General features: G+C 44.7%; 1 protein-coding gene across 1 annotated transcript; it reads right to left on the reverse strand.

Moving 5' to 3' along the window:
* Window positions 1–340: 340 nt before the first annotated feature.
* LOC147616449 (ABC transporter G family member 35-like) lies at window positions 341–21,036 on the reverse strand. Its single transcript, XM_086777163.1, has 25 exons — window positions 20,545–21,036; window positions 20,287–20,407; window positions 20,011–20,099; window positions 19,815–19,899; window positions 19,537–19,696; window positions 19,349–19,425; window positions 19,204–19,257; window positions 18,999–19,089; window positions 18,606–18,907; window positions 18,234–18,515; window positions 17,602–17,915; window positions 17,342–17,502; window positions 17,158–17,255; window positions 16,674–16,839; window positions 16,420–16,578; window positions 16,269–16,360; window positions 16,006–16,155; window positions 15,463–15,795; window positions 15,078–15,368; window positions 14,878–14,961; window positions 1,844–1,977; window positions 1,527–1,754; window positions 1,070–1,241; window positions 705–959; window positions 341–622 (listed from the first exon to the last, which is right to left on the reverse strand). The coding sequence occupies exons 1-25, from the start codon at window positions 20,943–20,945 to the stop codon at window positions 341–343; spliced, it is 4,581 nt and encodes a 1,526-aa protein (XP_086633289.1). The 5' UTR covers window positions 20,946–21,036.
* Window positions 21,037–22,012: the final 976 nt, after the last annotated feature.

The raw sequence follows: 22,012 nt of genomic DNA on the forward strand, positions 1-22,012 counted from the left end.
ATTTGATGATGTGGAGGAAACTCGGATGCCTTCTCCCGTAAGACATAGCAAGCTCATGTGAGAGTGACATACATTGCAAAATTTCGGCCAGTGGTGGCATTGACCCTTGATTGCATCCATGTACATACATACAGTATGATCCGCTGTTGTATTACCCATGATGGATGGATGTTGAAACATGACCCGATTGAGCTATAGAGCATCCATGTGGATGGCCTCCTCATTTGAATGTACACACATGTCCATCCATGTACATCCATACAGCATGGTCTCCTTTGTATCACCCATTTGAATGTCCAAACATGGCCCAGCCAGCTCTCGCGTTAGCAGCATTTCCCTCTCATCTGCGTTGGAAGTTCAAAGTCTTCACAAAGAAAATGAACATGACAGCGAAGAAGATGGGCAAGAATATGAGCACCATTGCAACTTGCCCCAAGAAGTCCTCATGAAAGCCATAGTTATGGCTCAAAAAGCCTCTGATGTGTAGTGAAACAATGCCTCCCTTTCCATCACTGCACTCAATTTGCTCAACCCTGTCCCCATATTGAGAGGTAATGAGACCGCTTACGGTCCATGCTGTAGGACACAGCCAGTAGTACCAAGACCACCACTGAGGTAAACTCTGCACAAAGTGCAACCCAAAATCTTGAGATTGATGTGAATGAAGTAAACAATGAGATTATGTAGTTGTCTTGAGCACTTACTGGCCTAGGCATGAGGAACCCAGAGAAGAGATTGAAGACCGCATAGAAGGCCGATGACACAATGGTTGCCACTTGATGGTTGGGTGAAATGGAGACAGCCATCATTCCGTAGTAGGTGAAGTAGAGGAAGGTGCAGAACATTGTGAAAACAAACCACAAAACCTTATACATCACCCATTCAAAGCCCATCATGGAGTAAACAATTGCTGCATACATAATTGTCTGGCCCAACACATAGGGACACTCAATGACCACCTGAAAAACAGCCTTTGAATTGTTACAAAACAGCTTTTAAATTGTTATGCAGCATGGCTCTTCAAAATGGGGGAAGCTTATAGATGGTATCAGTAGAGAGAGAGACTCACCTGAGACAATGCATATGCCATTGCAGAATACATTCCGGCTGCTCGCTCTCTATAAAAAACAGTTCTCTCAACAGATATTACTGGCTGTACTGTTGAGCAATTGTTAATTCCCAAGAATAACGTCGCACCATACATAGCCCCCATGATGGTGAGGAGGTCTTGCTGCTTCTTTCTGTTCCAACAGTACAAGTCATGTGCAGCAATTCAGGATAAAAATTTTAAAAAGTAAGGACAAAGCATGGTTTAAAACATAAGGCTTGAAGCCAATGAGGTGATAGCCCAAATGGTGAAGGTGTTTGCCTAGGACCAGGAGGTCCTAGGTTCAAAACCCCACAAGGTGCTTCCTCGGCGGCATCGCCTACGGGCAGTGAAAAACTACGGGAGGATCTTGGGCCGTAAGGCAGAAAAAAGAAGAAGAAAAAAAGGGTCCAACATGATTATCATTTAAGATACTTACATTTTTGGACCCAGTTGCCAGAACAATGTACCAAACATTAGGGCGGACATGAAAGTGAAGGAAAAACGGACCAAATTGTACCCTGGACTGCGCCAGTAAGTTAATTGCTGCTTCCACAAGAGGATCTTGAACTGCCTCCATGAGGTTTGGCAAAACTGTGTAGGGAAGTAGAGATCCTTCGATCCTGGAGCTGGCAAACTGAGCCTCTTGACCATCTCCATGTTACGCCTGTCAGCAAGGTCAAGAAAGCTATCATCTCTACAGCATTTTTCTACTAGACAGCTGTTGTTGTCAGCTGATAGAAGGGGGATACTTACTTTGAAAGATGTGACTTCTTATAGAGGTCAGCAAAGTCTACTCCAAGTCGCTGCTCTGCCGTAATGGAGGTTACCTCGAGCATCCATGTAGCAGGGTTACATTTCTCTTTGATTTTTGAAATTCCTGGAAAAGCCTGTTTAAAGCATCATAGTTTGAAGTTCAGTTATTTTAACCCGATAGTTCTGCTATAATACATGCTACAGGAAAGTGTCAAGTATTAGGAACACTTGAGCGAGTGGTAAGTGAGCAAACTATTTAGACAACACTAATAACATGTCTGTGTCCTAGGCTGTGGAACAATATGCCTGACTAGGGCACATGGAAGGGTATCGTGGGAATACCTAGGCATGCTTTCTATTATCCTCTGCATTTTTGAGGCCATGAACATTTGGCTGGAGTTATCAATTCATGGAAATGAGCCCCTAGACCCTCCGAAATGGGAATGATCTTTACTCTGGATCTCATGGTGGAAAGGGCACGTGATAAGATAGTGCTCCTCTATCTCAGAATCCCCCATCTCGCCAATTGCTGCATGTGCTTTGGGACTTGGATCCCTACGTAGCCCTGTCTCACATCTTAAATGATGTAAGTGGACTCTGATAACAAGAGTCAGACATGAGCCAGCTTGAGCCTTTGGGTTTGGAGCTTGTTATGTATGGTAAGGTATTGGCTCTTGTATAAGAGGTATGAATGAGCCAATCGTTCAGAAGTGGTGTGCAGAGCTACACAGCAAGAATTTGCAGATTGTAGGGATTCTGCCTTGTGACTTTCGCATTTCAATCTGGCTTTAAACTACTTACCCCCCCCCCCCCCCTCCCTCCCCCCTCCTGTCACCAGGAGGTGAAACTTTTTGCAGTTGCTTTCCCTTATTTACATTTCTTTATAAATATATATTTTTCTTTTCTTTCTCTTTGGTTGCTGTTGTTTTCCCCCGGGATCTCTTGGAAGGTCTTGGGCCATTGCAATGTCAGAATGGGTCAGCCAGTGGGACTTTGGACCAGTGGTTGGCTAAGCCTGAGAACTGCACTGAAAGATGAATGACAGTGTCCAGGACATGGGCACTGAAAGATGGATGACAGTGTCCAAGACATGGCCACTGAATGAGGGCATAGGCCGGTTTACACTAGTAAGTGGCTGCCACCGAAATGTGAATGTATCTTGAATTTTAAGCAAATTCTGAAGTGACCGTAGTGGTCAAAGATGGTCAGGAGACCAGAAGGAATGCAGATGACATCATCCCTAAAATCTAGGGAACTGCTATTTTGGGCAGTGTCGGAATTGAAAAGTGTTCGCGTCAGTTTGTGCTGAATGTCAAGGGTTCCAAAAGCTGGCAAAGGACTGTTGTGAGAGTGTGAACTAGTCAGGAGATTTTTAGCTTGGAAGATTGCATGTGGAAAAGGCTTAAAAATGTGCCAAGTGTCAAATTTATGTGCATTTTCCACATTGGGAAGGGGGAAGCGTGGGATTTTGGGCTGAATGAGGCTCATTTGCAGCCATTATGCTGGATTGTTGCAGGTTAAGAGCTATTGTGGTGCACTCCCTTGCCCTGCAACTCATGTATTGAGGGTTGAGCTTGCTCCCCACAGCCTCTCTCTCTCTCTCTCTCTCTCTCTCTCTCTCTTGCAGACTATGGTAATGCTCTCATCAGATAAAATCAGGTACAGTTGTGTGAATTTCATGCTTATATGCAGAGGCTAGTTGCCTCCTTGAACAGGAACCGGTGTAGGTAGTTTCTACACCAAAGCAGGGACGGAAGAGAGTAATAACCTCTTCAATACAACGCTGTTTCAGCACTGTTTAGGTGCTGTTTTTGGGTTGTTATGTTGCCCGGTTGATGCCAGAATGCAGTAGGACTTTGCTAAAGTCCTCCAGGACAGTACAAGGGTTAATTTGGGCTGAAAACAGAGCTGAAAACAGGTCTGTGCAGAAAATTACAGCAAGCTGAATTGTGATGTTTTGGACTCCATTGGGTAGTCTGATGCCTATGGAAGTGAGCCTGTCAGTTGGGACTCATTCTGAGATGTTATGGAACAGTTTTAGTGCAGTTATGCTGGCAAATTTCTCCCAGAATTTGTAAAACTCAGCTGGTGCAAGTAGAGTGCTCTGTTGCACTCGTGCTTTGTATTTTCCAACTTTTTAACAATAAAGAAATACCGCAAGGGGCACTGGACTTCGGGACCAATGTGTTGTTGAGCGAGGGAGCGAGGATTCTGTGATTGTGTGTCTGAGTAAGTCCAGGTTATTTGTGAATGAATTACCGCTTTATGTGTCCATAGACCGGTTTTATGGTTCCATTGCCGGGTTAGGGTCCTCTTTTCTGCAAGAGCCCGGACACGGATTGGATTGGGTGAACAGGAGACACACATAGTGAGGTACAACTGATTACAGGTGAGAAAGAGTACGGTCTCTTTCTTTGGATACAGGTTCTCTTAAACTTTCAGTTGACAGTATGACAGACAAAGGGAAAGACAAGCTCCCTGCCGAAGAGAGTTCCTCTTCTACTCGCAGACAGCATATAGAGGTGATAGGTGCCCAGGTGTCAGCCTATGCTCGGACGGAGCCAGTAGTACAGCCAGCCTTGTTAGAGGAAGAACAGGAACAGGAGGATTTGTTTCAGGCACAGCTTCTTAGCATGCTTGGAACTTTTCAGCAGCTAGTTAAGAATCCCAGAATGAAGAAATTTTTGCAGTCACGTACAGGGGATTCCCAGGTTGAAGCATCCCAGCATGCAATAGAGAGGGCACAAGAACAGTTGCAAATGAGGGTAGAGCATGTTGAGCAGGCACCTGTGATACTAGCTGATCCAGTGCAACATGTTACCCAGGCACAGGTACAGGCATTTAATGGCCAGGGCAGTAATGTGCAAAAGGTCATGCCGACCATTCCTCCATTCGTTGCTCCCCAGCCTGGCTATTTTGGTGGTGGGTCTGTTTTCCAGGCCATGGCTAGGCCGCCCACGGTTTTGCCAGGACTGATGTCAAGAGGGTCACCAGGAATGATGCCTATGGAAGCTGTGAACCCTCTTTATGCCAATATAGGTGTGCAGCCCGGATTTCAAGCTTATTTTAGTCCAGCTTTGGGGCCCCCAGCACCTGTCAGTGTGGCTGAATTTTCTCAACCTAGTGGACAAAGAGCAGTAAGGACTGATGCAGAAAAGGTGCAAAAGGATTACAAAGGAGGAGGACAAGCAGTAAAGTTTGAGACTTTCAGTGGGATGCAGGACAAATTGAAAGCGTTGACTTTTATTCAGCAGTTTGATGCAGCATACACTGGAGGTAACTTTACAGAGTCTTCTAAGGTGCGGAAGGCTGCTACTTTCTTGAAAGGTAATGCATTGCAGTGGTGGACCTCACTGTTGATGCAAGGACAAGCACCTGCTACATGGGTTCAGTTTAAGCAGCAGTTCTCTTTTGCCTGGCTTACAAATACTTTTGAAGTGGATGTTATGACAGCATGGCACAAACTTGATGCAGCCAACTGTGTAAATTTGGAAGAGTATAATAAGAAGTTTTGGGATGCACTCTTGCCAGTAACTTCCTACAGGACAGTGCCATTGTCAGAGCAAATAGAGAAGTATTGCTGTGGTTTGCCCAAAGAAATCAGGGATTATTACAGTAAAACCAATGTTTCTAATATGACTCAGCTCATTGAGAATGCAAACATGGCTAATGCATTGCTACAGGGAGGTTCACGTGGCTTTAAGAACACAGTGAACAAGGAACCTCAGGGCAAACAGGAACCAGTTGTGAAGAGGGATTTCCCACCTAGACCATTCTATAGAAAGAAGCCATTTGAGAAGAAGACTTGGCAGTCACAGCCTCAGAAAAGTGCTGGTCAAGGCAAAGGACAGAAGAGGCCACTCTATGGCAAGTCATTTGAAGAGAGAGGCATTGATGCAGGCTGGAAAATGTTTCATCTGTGAACAGAAAGGGCATATGGCTACAAAATGTCCACAACAGTCAGCAAAAGATGCGGAGGATAAAGAAGGGCCACCCAAGAAGAAGACAATGCCGAGTGCAGGATTGGTACCTGACATGGTTGGTAACCAGCCATGTGATAATGCTACAGAATTGTGCAGAGCATGGGGTAAAATCAGAGATGCTACAGTGCTGATTTTCTTTGACCCTGGTGCTCGAGCCAACTTTATTTCACCCGCATTGGCAGCCAAGTTGGGAATTCGTGCTGAAGAGATGGGACCAGTTGGACAGGCTGATTTGGCATGACCTGGGCATTCAGTTCTTGTCACTCCTATACTTGGCAAACTTCGCATGCATATACAGAGTTATGTGGACACAGAGGAGTTTCTTATCATGCCCTTGGAAGGATGTGATGTCCTGTTGGGAATTCCGTGGTGTCATAGGAAACATGTAGTGTTGGATGCTTTCAACAGGAAAATCACAATTGTACATAGGGACAAGACTCATGTTCTGGATGTGAAGCTGAAAGGAGAGTCTGTCCCAGTTATTTCTGCTTCTGCCATAACTTCAGTAATGAAAAATCATCTTTCTGCGTACTTGGTTTTTGCAAAGCAAGTGAATGAAGTTGAAACTGATTTGTCTACACTAGATGAAGGTAGAAAAGCTTTCTTGGATACGTTCAGAGACTGTTTTTCAGAGTCTTTATCAGGAGAGTTACCCCCTGAGAGGCCAGAGGATCATGCCATAGATCTTATTCCAGGGTCTAGTCCACCCAATAGGCCACCATACAGGGTTAGTGCAGCCCAGCAGAAAGAGATTATGACACAGGTTAATGAGCTGTTACAAAAGGGACTAATTCAACCTAGTAGTTCTCCGTTTTGTTCACCTGTGTTATTGGTACAGAAGAAAGACGGTTCATGGCGAATGTGTATTGACTACAGAGCCTTGAACAAGAACACGATCAAGAATAGATTTCCGATTCCGCGCATAGATGATATTCTTGACCGTTTGCAAGGAGCAGAAATGTTTAGCATTATAGATTTGAAGCACTCTACTGTCTTGGATCTGCTGAAATGTTATGTGTTAGAACATAAGGCAGCTTGGGAGCATAATTTGCCATTAGTAGAGTATGCTTACAACAATACAGTGCATTCCTCTACTGGCAAGGCGCCTTTTGAAATTGTTGAAGGTGGCAAGAAAGTACCTCCCATTCTGCAGACAAAGGATAAGATATTTGAAGCAGATCGGTATGTTGAGGGATGGCAAGAAGCGTATAAGAAGGTCAAATATGCCTTGGAAAAGTCACAAGTCATCCGTTTGCATGTGGACTTGCAATCGAGGTCGCTTGCTTCTTTCAAGAGGGGGGTATGTCACCAGGAGGTGAAACTTTTTGCAGTTGCTTTCCTTATTTACATTTCTTTATAAATATATATTTTTCTTTTCTTTCTCTTTGGTTGCTGTTGTTTTCCCCCGGGATCTCTTGGAAGGGCTTGGGCCATTGCAATGTCAGAATGGGTCAGCCAGTGGGACTTTGGACCAGTGGTTGGCTAAGCCTGAGAACTGCACTGAAAGATGAATGACAGTGTCCAGGACATGGGCATTGAAAGATGAATTGAATGACAGTGTCCAGGACATGGGCACTGAAAGATGGATGACAGTGTCCAGGACATGGGCGCTGAAAGATGAATGACAGTGTCCAGGACATGGCTACTGAATGAGGGCATAGGCCGGTTTACACTAGTAAGTGGCCGCCACCGAAATGTGAATGTATCTTGAACTTTAAGCAAATTCTGAAGTGACCATAGTGGTCAAAGATGGTCAGGAGACCAGAAGGAATGCAGATGACATCATCCCTAAAATCTAGGGAACTGCTATTTTGGGCAGTGTCGGAATTGAAAAGTGTTCGCGTCAGTTTGTGCGGAATGTCAAGGGGACCAAAAGCTGGCAAAGGACTGTTGTGAGAGTGTGAACCAGTCAGGAGATTTTTAGCTTGGAAGATTGCACGTGGAAAAGGCTTAAAAATGTGCCAAGTGTCAAATTTATGTGCATTTTCCACATTGGGAAGGGGGAAGCGTGGGATTTTGGGCTGAATGAGGCTCATTTGCAGCCATTATGCTGGATTGTTGCAGGTTAAGAGCTATTGTGGTGCACTCCCTTGCCCTGCAACTCATGTATTGAGGGTTGAGCTTGCTCCCCACAGCCTCTCTCTCTCTCTCTCTCTCTCTCTCTCTCTCTCTCTTGCAGACTATGGTAATGCTCTCATCAGATAAAATCAGGTACAGTTGTGTGAATTTCATGCTTATATGCAGAGGCTAGTTGCCTCCTTGAACAGGAACCGGTGTAGGTAGTTTCTACACCAAAGCAGGGACGGAAGAGAGTAATAACCTCTTCAATACAACGCTGTTTCAGCACTGTTTAGGTGCTGTTTTTGGGCTGTTATGTTGCCCGGTTGATGCCAGAATGCAGTAGGACTTTGCTAAAGTCCTCCAGGACAGTACAAGGGTTAATTTGGGCTGAAAACAGAGCTGAAAACAGGTATGTGCAGAAAATTACAGCAAGCTGAATTGTGATGTTTTGGACTCCATTGGGTAGTCTGATGCCTATGGAAGTGAGCCTGTCAGTTGGGACTCATTCTGAGATGTTATGGAACAGTTTTAGTGCAGTTATGGCAAATTTCTCCCAGAATTTGTAAAACTCAGCTGGTGCAAGTAGAGTGCTCTGTTGCACTCGTGCTTTGTATTTTCCAACTTTTTAACAATAAAGAAATACTGCAAGGGGCGCCGGACTTCGGGGCCAATGTGTTGTTGAGCGAGGGAGCAAGGATTCTGTGATTGTGTGTCTGAGTAAGTCCAGGTTATTTGTGAATGAATTACCGCTTTATGTGTCCATAGACCGGTTTTACTCTCTCTCTCTCTCAATGCTTGTGTCACGGCTTCATGAGGACATATAGAGGGTTGTTTAGGACTGTTTTAGTTTAAAGTTTGCACGGAGGGTAGATGCAGGTGCACACCTATGAGGGGTTATAGCCACTTGGAGGCATTGGCATATGAGAATGAAAGGAACGAATCTTGAAGAGACACTGGAAACTGGGAGCTGATGAAGGCTAGATGACGTGCAAGTAGCAGCCAGGGAATGTGCGTTTTGAAGCCTTTGCAGCCAGCCCTTGTGTGGGGGTGTAGGGGCACCCAAAACGTCCTGGCTGTGGGCTTAAGTCCCTTAAAAAAGGGGTGTAGCTTTCGTCAAGAGCCCAGCCAGTAGTTGGTCAGCCGACTAGGGAAAAGGGGTGTGATCCCCCCCCCCCCCCACACACACACACATGCGCACGCGCGCGCGCACACAGCACACATTTTCAGCATCACACTTCAGCAACCCCTTCATATGGAACCTGAATAAAACCATAACACAGGCACCCATCTTCAGCAGACACAAATTAGGCAATGGTCCTTTGACTGCTGCAGGTGGCATTTGACACTAAAGTTCCCCGTTTGGTAAGAAACACATGAGATCATGAAGAGGTAACGTATATATGCAGATTTAAGCTTTGTTTTTTTCATTCTCATATGAAGTAAAGCAAATACTCCCAAAATGCGGAGGGGCAGGAGGGATGCCTCCCCAATGGGATCCCATGCTGTGTCATGTGTGCATGTTAACTGGTCTCAATATGCATCTTCATCAATTAAATGTGTTTAATTAATTGTCGCTTCCACCGGACTCTCTCTCTCTCTCTCTCTCTCTCTCTCGCTCTCTCTCAAATATATGGATGACAAAGGAATTGACCCCAATGCAACTTAGCCAGAAGAATTTAGAATTAGCCTAAGTTTGAGCAGCTCACAAGGAAAGCAAGTGGGCAATCTTATCGTGAGGGTAGAGCTCATTGAAAATTTCTGCAAAAATCAAAACTCAAACCCATACCAAGAACAGATCCCTGTTTTTAGTTGAGATGAATGTATTTGATGCTTGACATCGTAGCTTTGTTAGATGATTAGTAGGATTCTTCTTTCTTTTGAATGTTTTCTTTTGCTGGACCACAGATTTGGCTAAGACCTTTACAATTGTCATATTGTATTTGTTCTCATTATTCATAGGCCATGTTTGGCCTTTCATAGACATTGATAAAATCTCTCTTTCTCTCTCCCCCTGCCACCATCCCCATCTCACATTACACCGAGGTCCATTTTGAGTCTGTCACCGGACGAATGAGAGCCCCGGGATGTACATCGCAAGAGATTTCCAGCACTATTGGGGTGAAACAGGGCTGCCCTCTATTAGCCACTCTTTTTGGCCTCTACATTGACGAGATGTCCAGGTCTACGGAAAACACCGCGCCCATCATCCCCAGCAATAGACGGTGAACACCACGTCCAAAAAACCTCGAACAATGAACTTGGAACTCATCCAATCCATAAACTCTGATACCATGTCAAAGTCACACAGCAACAGCACGCAACACCACCCCAGGGCACTGAGCAATGTTGGTGGCTGGGTTCCCATCTCCCAGCCGTTGCTTCCCCCAAAAACCCGGCAGGAGGAGATATCTATGACAAGGTGCCACCACACCCTATATATGGCTCTTTGACTTCCCATGCTCTTGCAAATGGGATAATCCACCAGTTCTAGTCATGCGATAACCCGAGAGTAGCTACGATAATTTCCACCTCCAACACCCTCCTTCAATCTTCAATTCGAGCACCTTGATCAATAAAGGCTAGGGCCGCCCAGGACCATATGCCGAGCTCTGATACCATGATAAAGTTTCACAATGCGGAATCAAAACATAGGAGAGAGGGAGAGAGGCAAAGAGAGAGAGAGACATCAGACAATAAACATCTTTATTATGTAGCGAGAGGCTTTACAATGGCAAATACCAACCAACAGATGGGTAAAGAACAAGTGTGCCTGGTGAATCAATGAATTGGATTGCAAGTGATGAGGGAAAGTGGCCTTTATATAGGGAGGCATGTAGCTGGCCGACTGCCCCTATGGAGTTGGCCGGCTGTAGCAAAATAAAAGGTCCGGTCCCACACAACAGTGAGATGCACCAGGCCTCTGCATTCCAGTCTGCCCGATGCCCTCGGCCCCCTGGACATTGGCCATGATCCCCTCATCAGCTCGAGATCCCGGACATCTCCATCGCCATTGAGCTACCTTTCCACGTGACGTACTGAGGGAGACCTCTTGGCCATACTCATTAACCCCATGCTTGTTGTACTGATCCACAGCCCTAAGCATACTTAGGAACGTTGATGCTAATTAACTTAGATTAAGACACAGAGGAGAGAGAAGAAGAGAGATTAGTGCTCAGGGTTTTCTTGTATAACTATGTTACAAAAAGGTAAGTGATGCTTTTACATGAATGAGGCTTGTGGTCAGCCTATGGACCGACCCTGTGCCCTTCTACATGATCTTCTACTCTTGCTAGATGATGGAATGCTCCAATTATGACTTGTGAAATGCTGAATTATGAGTTATGCTTATATATGTTGCTTGAGGACCAGTCGGCCATCTGACCAGCCTGTCGGCCTGCTTCTGGTGGACAAAACATGCTGAAATTACTGCCATTAATGCTGCACTTTTCCTAGAGTTATCCACACCTTATGCCATGCCCTGGACTCACTGGCCGCCTGTAGCCTGGACACACAGCAGGCTGCCGATAGGTCTCTGTTGGCTGCCGACAGGGTGGCCTAGGCCCCTCATGCACTGTATGTGATGCTGCTAATGCTATGGTGCTGATGATGAGCCTGATGATGAGTCTAATCTGATGATGAAGATGCTTCTGCTACTGATGGTAATGCTTCTGATGCTACTTGGCTGCTAACTAATCAGCGATTAAGCTAGTTCATGCTGAAGATTAGCCATGGCACGGGCGTGCACGTGACAATGCTTGATATTTTGGAGAGTGGTTTACCATCTACTTCGGCCGAGGGGTGTGACACTCGACAGAGCCACTGAGTTATGCAGAGCTCGACGCCCCAGACCCCATGGCCCTCGCCCACGGCCACGCCACCACAGGAGGATCCGGGCCATCATCTCCCATCATCGCAGGACCTTCTTGCGCCAGCTCAGTTTTACCACCTTGAGCACCATGTCACAGCGGCCCATGAGGGATGTATTAGGGTGATATGAGAGCTCTCTGCTCATGTACCTAGATCAGATTTTATAGTTCTCGATTTTTGTTATCTTTCTTTATTACTATTTTGCACCTAGGATGATGTACCTCATGGATATGATGTAACCTTCTGGTCTCATAGGTCATTTTGGCCTTTTGAAGATGTTAATACAACTTTCTTCTTTCTTTCTTTCTCTCTCTAAGGCTGTCATCAGAAGACACTTGTCCCTTTGATAACTGAGGCAATGTATGAAACAGCTTCTTGTGACTTGTGAGTCTTATTTGCCTTTTCAAGAATAGTTTGGACTTTAGGTATGAAGTTTTGTGTGTTCAGCAGGTCAAAGGACAATCAACTGAGGGCCTAGATGTAGGTATTGAGATACATCCAAGTTACATTGGTATCACCAACATACTAGGCAAGACCTTGATTAGCTAGTTGCTATTGTGCCTCAGATTCTACCATAGTTTGGATACCAGGCATTCAATCTTGTGGGTATTTCTGTAGGTTTAGGCTGCATCTCTTTTAAGCAGCCTGCAATAGCATTCGAAAGCGGAGTGCAAGGATATAGGCCTCTTTAAAGGCATTGCGATAAAGCTGATTGTTGAGGGACAAGGGAGCATGAACTTGCATTGCAACGCAGTACTGCTTGCTACATGCATGCAAGAAGCATCACATTAATTACCATTTTCTGTGCAACTGGGTTTTGTATGAAGTTATTAAGGTACTCTTCTTCCCTTGATGCAAATGGGTTTTGTATGCAGTTACTGAGATAGTCCTTTGCCCTTGACGATGCTCCCGCACCACACCACAGTGTGCAAACCTTACCATGCCATGACATGGCACCATGCGATAGTAGACATCCACCATTCTGCATGGGGCTACATAGAAAATGATGATGGATATGCGCCCCTAATCATGTTTAGCAGGATGTGAGTCATCATTAGTAAGCTAGTGTGACTAGCCATTGTGACGTGTGTAGGCTCAAGGATGGAAAGTGTGGCCAAGTGTCAGCACTTTCCATTCTTGGCCACCCTTCCCTTTCTTTTCCCCTTATGAGCTATGTGCCTACTGAAAGGACCCTATTCTCTCAGCTGTACGCCTGAACCTGCTTCTCTTTGCTGAACATCGAGTTCTGCGTAGTGTGCGACTAAACCCGAATTGTGGGACCAGTGTACAACCAGCCCTAAAGCTTTACGACCAGGTCTGTATGCACTGTACCTGCTTTGTAGACATCATTTCCACTGTTGTTTCCTGTCTAGCATCTGTAAAATCAGTAAAATCCTAATTTTCAGCCTGCAGCCTGAGTAAACAGAAAACCTTAACTCTAGTTTTCTGTAGCTGAAGCCATAGAGAGCAGTCCTACTTGTTTTCAGAGCTCCCACTTGCACGCTGCAGTACTTACCCCTGTGTGGCCGCCCCCTCCCTATGCACCAGCCCTCAGCCCTTCTGCCAGCTGTCCATCCCTCCTTGCGCTGCCCCCCTTATCCTCTCTCTGTCTGTTGCCCTCTTGCCTCTCGTTTTCTCTCTGCTGCTTCTCTCCCCCCTCCTGTGTGTTGCTGCTCCTCCCACCCCTGCTTTTTCTGCTGTTTTTTCTCTGCCCAAACACCACCCCGCCCCCCTGCCCCCCCCCCCCCCCCCAAAAAAGTGCCGTTTCTACCCCTTTCCCCCCCGTTTCTTCTTCCTCTTTTTTGCTCTTTTTTTCTATTCCTCGTTTTTTCCCACCTCCCTTGTCTCCCGCCTTCTTTCTCCTGTTTCTGGCTGAGCCTTGTTACCTTGTGCCCTCATTTGTCAGTTTTTGGTGGCCCATGGTCTTTCCCCTTTTGGAGGATTCCATGGCAGCCGCTCCATCTGCCCTGACTGAGGTTGCCTACAATTGCTTGTTTTCCAAAGCCAGCCTCCTCCTTTTCTCCAGCTTGGTGGCTTCTTGGTGGCTTCATTGGAAGCCACAACCTTGGTTTGAAAGGTCGTTGGTAGCAGACCGGCCTGGGGTTAGATTAGCGACCTCCTGCAAGCCACCTGGTCGGCGAACAGGGGCACACCATCGACATTCAGATCCTTGGTAATGGCGACATGAGTTTCGACTCTAGAAGACCGTGTCGTTGAGCCCCTTGCAGTATGGTGCACCCATGTGTACTTCACTAGATGGAGGCACGGGTTCTCTTTTTTCAGTGACACACTAGCGGATGCTACTGGCTTCCTAGTTACAGTGTGTTTTGCTGGCCTTCCCAAGGAATACTTCAGGCTTCTACCTGGTGATTGGGCGATCTATTAGCCACGTTCTAGAGTTCCCCCGAATGGCAGGAGCAATGGTTGCATGGGCAGCGGGACTCATTCTCTCACCAGAAACCTTCCTCAACAGTTTGCAGCTCTGTAGCTGGATGGTTCACACTTCATGCAGAAGCTTGAGTTTTTGGGCTTGTGTGGATAGTGTTTAGTGTGCCACCAGCTGGTCTATATTTGCGTGCACTTGTCCTTGTCGTTGCATTGGTGTTCGTCGGCAGATAGCACGCAAACCCACGGGGGTGGTCGTACTCGGAGATGCACATTTGCTCCCACCTGGAGCATCTCCACTTCAGGACTGATTGCCAATGCTCTCCATCCAAACCAGCTCTAAAAACCTCGCGAGCCAAGGGGACTGGAGCAGAGATTGCAACATCTTCCCCTAGGCATGCAAATCTACCTCCAGACTTCTCACCGCCTAGTTGGCACTTCTCGTCATAGCCTCTCCCCCGCCGGTGAGAGATGTGTTTTTTTTGTGTGATCCACAGACTGGCTGTCCCCCCTTTTCTTTCCTGATGTAGCCCCCCTGTGAGAGTGGTGAGCCAAGGAGCATTGTATCTTGAACTCCTTGGAGGGTTGATTTTTTGACCTCGTTTGAGGGTTGTAGTATGCTTTTTGTAGATGGTTCTTTTTCAACTCATAGGACCTTTTCTTGAAAACAAAAGTGTGCTTTCTTCACACGTGCATGCACACACACAAATTTTGTTGTCTTTCAACTGCGTGTGTTACCTCAAAGTATTCAATGACTTTGTGAGAGTGTCTTCCCAAGGGCCCTGCATAGATAACTTGGCCACCACGTTTCATCAACAATAGCTGTAAAATCAAACGGTATGAAAGTAATTAAGCTGATTAAGCTCCAATCAAACTCAATCTCAATTTCCTATGAAAAAATCTGGCATCGTGGGGCAAGTCACTGCTTGTCTTCCTACCTCATCAAAAGCTTCAAATATTTCAATGCTTGGCTGATGAATTGTACAAACAACAGTTCGTCCTGTGTTTACTGTGTTTCTAACAGCACGCATTACGATTGCAGCTGCTCTGGCATCCAATCCTGAAGTGGGCTCATCCATGAAAATGATTGAAGGGTTTGCTACAAGCTCTACAGCAATGGTAAGCCTCTTACGCTGCTCGGTTGAGAGACCACTTATGCCTGGAAGCCCTACCATGGCATCACTCAAATTTTCCAACTCAACAAGCTCCATGACCTCATCCACAAAAATCTGGCGAGAAAAAAGTATGTCAAAAATGATTTAAAATATCGAGAGTCTAATGCCATTGAGTATGTACATATGTAGTATATGGTAAATGTCATACCATTCTTGTATAGTTGTTGATGTCAGGTGACAGGCGAAGGCATGCGGAATAAATAAGCGATTCACGTACAGTGACCTGAGGCGAGTGTATGTCGGTTTGCTCACAGTAGCCAGAGATTCTTGCGAATGTCTCTTGCACTTTTGGGTAGCCCGATATGCGGATATCTCCTTCAATGTAGCCACCAGTTTTCCTTCCTGCAAGTACATCCATGAGAGTAGTCTTTCCAGCTCCACTTACTCCCATCAAAGCAGTTAGTACACCAGGTCGGAAAGATCCAGTCACTCCTTGTAGCAGTTGCAACTTTCTGTCCTGAACTCCTTGTGCCGTCATCTCCTGAATAAGTTCAACAAGAAACTTTTTGTTTGAAAAGGCTTCAGATTATTAAATGTTAAAATTCAAGAGAGGCAGTGCTGTTTTACAATGTTAAAATGAAAATGTTCAAACCCAAAAAGGCCTACACAACTACTGAAAGAGAAGCCCTTGGTATTGTATTTGTATACAGATATTTTGCCATTATTTTATATACTGGAAAAAGAACCTTACCGCAGGCATATCTACATAATAGCGGACATCCTCAAAGGAAATAGACAAAGGAATGAATGGAAGAGACATCCCACGGTTCACTGCGGCCTTCTCAAGGCCTTCAAATTCATACTTGTTGCAATATACTGAGCCACTTTCCATGTGATGCATCTGTACTTCAACTGCAGATGGTTACTTGCACCGTGTGAGCTCATGTGCAAAATACTCTGAAAATCTTCTATTTATAAATTCTTTTTCAAGAGGGGTCAGGTTTCTGAACTCACCACCTCTTTGCGAGGGTGGAATGAAGCAAGCTGACCACTTGGGCAAGAGCCCACTGCCAACTTAATGTAGGCCACTTTGATGTCAAAGTGACCTGGATTACTTCTACTTTTGAGAGTATCAGATAAAATGGCAGAAGGAGCATATACTTACACTCCATGTCTTCGTCAAACGTAGGCAAAGGTTTGGACAAGGCTTTCCGTGTTGAGATTCTGTGTGTGGACTTGATCAGTAATTCTTTGACTTTATCTTTGTCAGATTGCATCTCAGCAAATGTTTCTTCTGAGATTGTAGATCTAGATCTGCTACATGCTGCACAAGCGCGAGAACAAAATGTGTTAGTGGTGGCCAAATAGTACATAAAAAATAGGATTATAGAACAAAGTTTGCAACACCATTGTACTTACCAGGGAAGCATGATAATGCCATTGTTAAGAGGAGGTTGAAGATGACAATGAACCCTATTAGGGCCCCAGTACCAATCCAGTAGTAGTAAGATTCAGTATGGAGCCCTCGGTTTATTAGTAGTGATAGACCAGTAGTGGCATTAGTTTTAGCATCAACGATTGTATTCTGCACACAGGAAAGACTATTGGGTGAGCTTATAACCGTATTTCTTGCAGAATTGATTTTATTCCCCAAGAATGATATGCAAACGGGCACAGGGTTACAGAAGGGTGAGGAAAGTTAGAAAAAATATAAATATAAACATTCATATAAATATAACCATGCATACAAATATTAATTTAAAAAATCAATTAAATAAATATAAATATACTTATAAATATGCAATATATTTTATAGTGGAGAGAGAGAGACAGAGAGAGAGAGAGAGAGCAGATCAAATTGGTTTTTTTTTGCATTCAAATCAGGTAATCAATATTTCCCCACCCATCGAGGAGCAAGAAATTCATTGACTGTTGTAGCTGTCTCTCCGTATGCTAGAGGTGAGACCCAGTATCCCCATATCCACCACTTGGGAATTTTCTCTGCAGATCAAAAATCAACCATAAATGGAGTATCTCAAAGGGGCATGCTCTGAAGCACTACTTAATAATGTAGAAAATTCTTGTACCTCTTGGAATGATGAAGCCTCCAAGCATAAATATAAGGAGTAGCACAATGGAACCCCCCGTGTTTGCCAAGATCATTGTTTGACAAATGCCTCCGATGAGGCGGAAAAGAGAAGAGGACATTTGATGCATCAAGAAGAGAAGAAGATATTGCTTGAAAAACCTGGGCATACCAAGGAAACACATCACATGATGTTTGCCTATTGTAGTTCTATGAACAATGAGTGATAAGTTGTCCAAGTGGAAGGTAAGGCATTCCTACCTGCCAGGTTCTGGAGCAAAGCCAATCACATAATAAGTCAGGGAAACCCAGAGGCCTGACTCTATAATGGATTGTGGAATCCGCAGGATGAAGCTCGGTAATGTGTATGCCCATGCCGGGTAAAACAGTAGGTCGCGCTGTTTGAAGAACACAGGGAGCCTCAAGATTGTCAAGGAAATTTCTGCGAATCCATTGAAAGTAATGATGACTAAAGAGAAGAACAGAGCTCCGAGGTAGTAATTTCCGTCCTCCAAGTCTGGTCTGAGGCGTGTCCGTAGGAACACAGTCATTGCCACAAATGCCACAATAATAAGCTGGAAAACATGGAGACAGTCAGCACTCGCCATGGCATGGGAGAGAAGGTGGGAAACCAAAAAATCAGTGTGGATTAAGATATACTTCATATAGGTCCCCCCCCCCCCCCCCCCCCCACACACACACACACACACATATATATATATATATATACATATATATATATATATATATACATATACATATATATATATATATATATATATACATATACATATATATATATATATATATATATACATATACATATATATATATATATATATATAGAGAGAGAGAGAGAGAGAGAGAGAGAGAGAGAGAGAGAGGGGCCAAACCTGTACACCCTTGAAGATATAGATGAAAGAATTTCGCTTCATAAGAATCCATTCACGAGCAAAGGAAGCCTTTAAGAGTTGCATCTTATTGGCTGAATACCTCTGAAATGCCAATGCTGCCTTGTGGCTCCTTTCCCTTGGATATGGGTGAGAAAGCTCATCGGCAAGGCGGCTACCAACATAAAAGCATTTAAATCTGTCAGCAAACTCTTTCGCCGATGCAAATTGATGGTGCTTTTTCTTGTCAACCCAGTACTTCTCTTGGTCTTTTCGAGAGGTGATCTGCAATAATTTTGATAGAGAGAGATAAGTTCATCTAAAAAACATTTCTACTTTGAGTAGGCACGGTTCATAAAAATACAGAAGCTTCACCTCTTGCAAGAAATCTGGAATGCTTTTCCTGTCTGGGCACTTGAAGCCACAGCTCTCAAAGAACTCCAAGACACTCTCTCTTGGGCCATGATAGATAATGTGTCCTTCCGAAAGCAAGATCACATCATCGAATAGCTCAAAGGTCTCGGGCTGGGGTTGTAACAGAGATATCAAGATGGTCCCTTCCAAGACATGCACAAACTGTTGAAGGCACTTGACAACCTGAAAGGTGGTGGAGCTGTCGAGACCATTGGAAATCTCATCCATGAAGAGTGTTTTAGTGGGTCCTACAATCATCTCTCCTGGGATCACAAGAGGGTATATATTCAGAACAAATGCCTCAACACGACAGTTTATGGCCAACTTAATACACAGCATTTGACTGCAAGATACCTGTGGTAACCCTCTTTTTCTGTCCCCCTGATACCCCTCTTCGCAGGGGATTACCAACCATGGTATCAGCACAGACATCCAAACCAAGGATCTTTATCACCAAAATGCAAGTTTGTCAAAGGTAATTCGGCACTTCAATGTTCTTACCTTTATGGATTTCAAATAGCGCTAGTTATTTTTGGTGTCAACAATGTCACATGCTCACCTTCAAGGTGTAATCAGTTTGAAGGCTACCATTTAGACCTTCCAAGGAGGTTGCCTGTCAAAGGAGGCTGACATCTGAACATCAGTTGCCTACAAAAATAGACGGCTGAGGTCTTGAAAAGCATCACGTTGCAAGATGTGTTTACCTTCATGAAAGCGTCAATCTCCATGTCTGGAATGATCCCAGATTTCTTCTCTCTCCTTGCAAGTTCCAACATCATATCTGGGAACATTAAGATATTTTAGCATGGTGTGTGCTCGGACAAAGGAAAGCTACTGAGATTGCATCAAAAGCAGTGCTTTACAGAGATTGAATCAAAAGGATAAGACATACCATATTTTGATCCAACTCCTTGAGACAAAGCAGAAAAATCCAGAGTTTCTCTGACAGTCATTTCTCCTATATGTAGGTCATCTTGGCTGATGTATGCAGATGTCTTTTGAGGAACAAACTCGTGAAGAGCATGCCCATTATAGGTGATGCTGCCCCTTTTCTGCTTTGGTTTTTTCATGATTGTGAGACTTTACTCAGCAGCACAAAAGAAGCTCACAAAACACATTCAGTGCACATTGCAACGTGGGATATAAGGTGACTGCATCAACCCATGTTACCTTCAAAGTGGGATCTAATTTTCCAGCCAAAGCTAAAAGAAGGCTTGTTTTCCCTGATCCAGGTGGACCTAGAAGAAGTGTCATCCTGCAGAGGGAAGGAAAGTTTCATGTTAAGTGTAAAGGAACAAACATTTGGGTTCAATGACTTCATAAGAAAACTGTCCATGTCTTGTCAGGGACAGCTCGGGATAGTCACCTGCAAGGTTTGATGATGCCACTGACTTCCTTCAAGATGGTCAGTCTTGTCGCCTCCTTAGAAGTTAGATGGGCTAAATTAAGAAGACCCTGTGAAACCCCCATATGATCACATCAACATAAGAAGAAAGATGACTTTTGATGAGCATTACTGCATTGCACATTTTGAGAGAGAATTTCTCACTTAAGCTAATAATAGAGAGTAAAACCTCTGCAAAGACTTTGCATTGAACTTTTTGTGAAAGCCTATGGTAAATAGGTTGTTAAAGAAGAAAACCTCTGCAAAATTTTTGATAACATTCCACAGGCTTGGCAAAGCTCTACGCCCCACTCGACACTTGGTCTCTATTGTGAGGTTCTCGAAGCGCACCTCCACTGTTGGCAATTCAATGCCCACACTGGTTCAAAGGCCATCATGTCAACACGAAGGGAGGCATAAGGTAATTCACACAAATGACAGTAATTGGATTGTTGGATGCACTTAAGTAGAGTAAAAAATTTGCAGAAACTCAAGAGATCATCTTTCAAAGGTTACTTGTCAATCCGGTTTCTGAGTCTCTTTAGAAACATCTCATTGTCTTCCTCAGCAACCTTGACCAGCTTCTCCAGCAGCATCTGCCTCTCCACAAGACCCATCTTTCGGACGTCAATGTGCTCGGCGACCACCTTGCCACCTTCATACTTTTTGCAGATGGAGGTTCGCAGGCGGTAGAAAGTAGGCAGTCTCTCGAGGGCTGCCCATTTAAGGGCTTCATCATCCTCATCTTGAGCTTCTCTCTTTAACTGCATGGAGTGGGTGAGCACATTGTCTGCCCCAACTGAAGTCCAGCCGTTGGTGCTGGAATCTCCTGAGTATACAGTCGTTCCTTTGCTAAGAGTGTGCCTGAGCTGGGCTTCCCATGCTTCCACAGTCTCTAGATCTACTAGATGAGCCATAAATTGCTGGTACTTAGTATATGGGATTGATCAATGCTTCTGGTTATGTGTTATGCTGATTGATTGATCACAAAGTGCCACTTTGCTTATGGAATTCATGTCATCTGTAGGTATACTAGTTGAGCCACAATGCTGTCACGTTGTGCATGAGATTCAGTAGTGCTGCCACTTAGTAATTTTTAGTATTGGGCACCACTGAGGTGATTAATGTAGCCACTTAGTATGTGGATTGATCAATTATCGCACCTATGTATATGGGGTTGGAGTGTATGGGATACAGCACAGGGCACTATACTACAATGGTGAGCAAAATCAGAGGCGTGGATGAGATTATTTGGCAGGTGTTTAGAGTTGTGGTGGTGGGGTGGTGTGTGTGTGTGTGAGAGAGAGAGAGAGAGAGAGAGAGAGAGAGAGCGAGAGAGAGCACTGCAAAAACGGCAAGGAGTGACAGGCAGCTTGAATGCAGTAGATTTCGTTATAGGCAGCTGGTGCATACACAAAAATGTGGCATGGCCGCGCGCCATCGAGAGCTTTTCGTCGGGAGAAGAGAGGGAGATCTCAACTCTCGATGAGTTGCTGTCCGCCAGCCAGCAGCTTCCTTCTTATTTTTCTTCCCGACGTAGTACATTTCCCTACGATCGTTTTGTCTATTTCAATAAATACAATAAATAATCCACACACATCAAAAGGATACGAATAACTACATCAGTCACTCTCTGAGTCTCTCTCTTTCTCTCTCTCTCTCTCTCTCTCACACACACACACACACACACACACACACACACACACACACACTCTCTCTCTCTCTCTCTCTCTCTCTCTCTCTCACACACACACACACACACACACCCACACTCTCACACACAAGCGTGCGCACACACTGAGTCTCTCTCTTTCTAAGAAATGAGCCTCATAAGCTTTAGTTGTTTCTTGATTACCAACTTAAGTGAGTGGTGCAAGGTGAGTGGGAGAGCTTCATAAGCTTTAGTTGTTTCTTGATTACCAACTTAAGTGAGTGGTGCAAGGTGAGTGGGAGATGACTGCAAGATGAGCACACAATGAGAATG

The sequence above is a fragment of the Cibotium barometz genome, chromosome 38, assembly GCF_041138505.1.
Source record: "Cibotium barometz isolate CiBa-2024 chromosome 38, ASM4113850v1, whole genome shotgun sequence".
Taxonomy (NCBI): domain Eukaryota; kingdom Viridiplantae; phylum Streptophyta; class Polypodiopsida; order Cyatheales; family Cibotiaceae; genus Cibotium; species Cibotium barometz.

What these genes read in the sequence shown, in the direction of transcription:
- LOC147616449 (XM_086777163.1), bottom strand. Translation starts at nt 20,945, where the DNA reads ATGGCTCATCTAGTAGATCTAGAGACTGTGGAAGCATGGGAAGCCCAG. An exon ending in TTCCAGATTTCTTGCAAGAG is followed by an intron (nt 18,516 to 18,605) that starts GTGAAGCTTCTG and finishes AAATTATTGCAG; the next exon opens with ATCACCTCTCGAAAAGACCA. An exon ending in AGGCTTCATCATTCCAAGAG is followed by an intron (nt 17,256 to 17,341) that starts GTACAAGAATTT and finishes TTTGATCTGCAG; the next exon opens with AGAAAATTCCCAAGTGGTGG.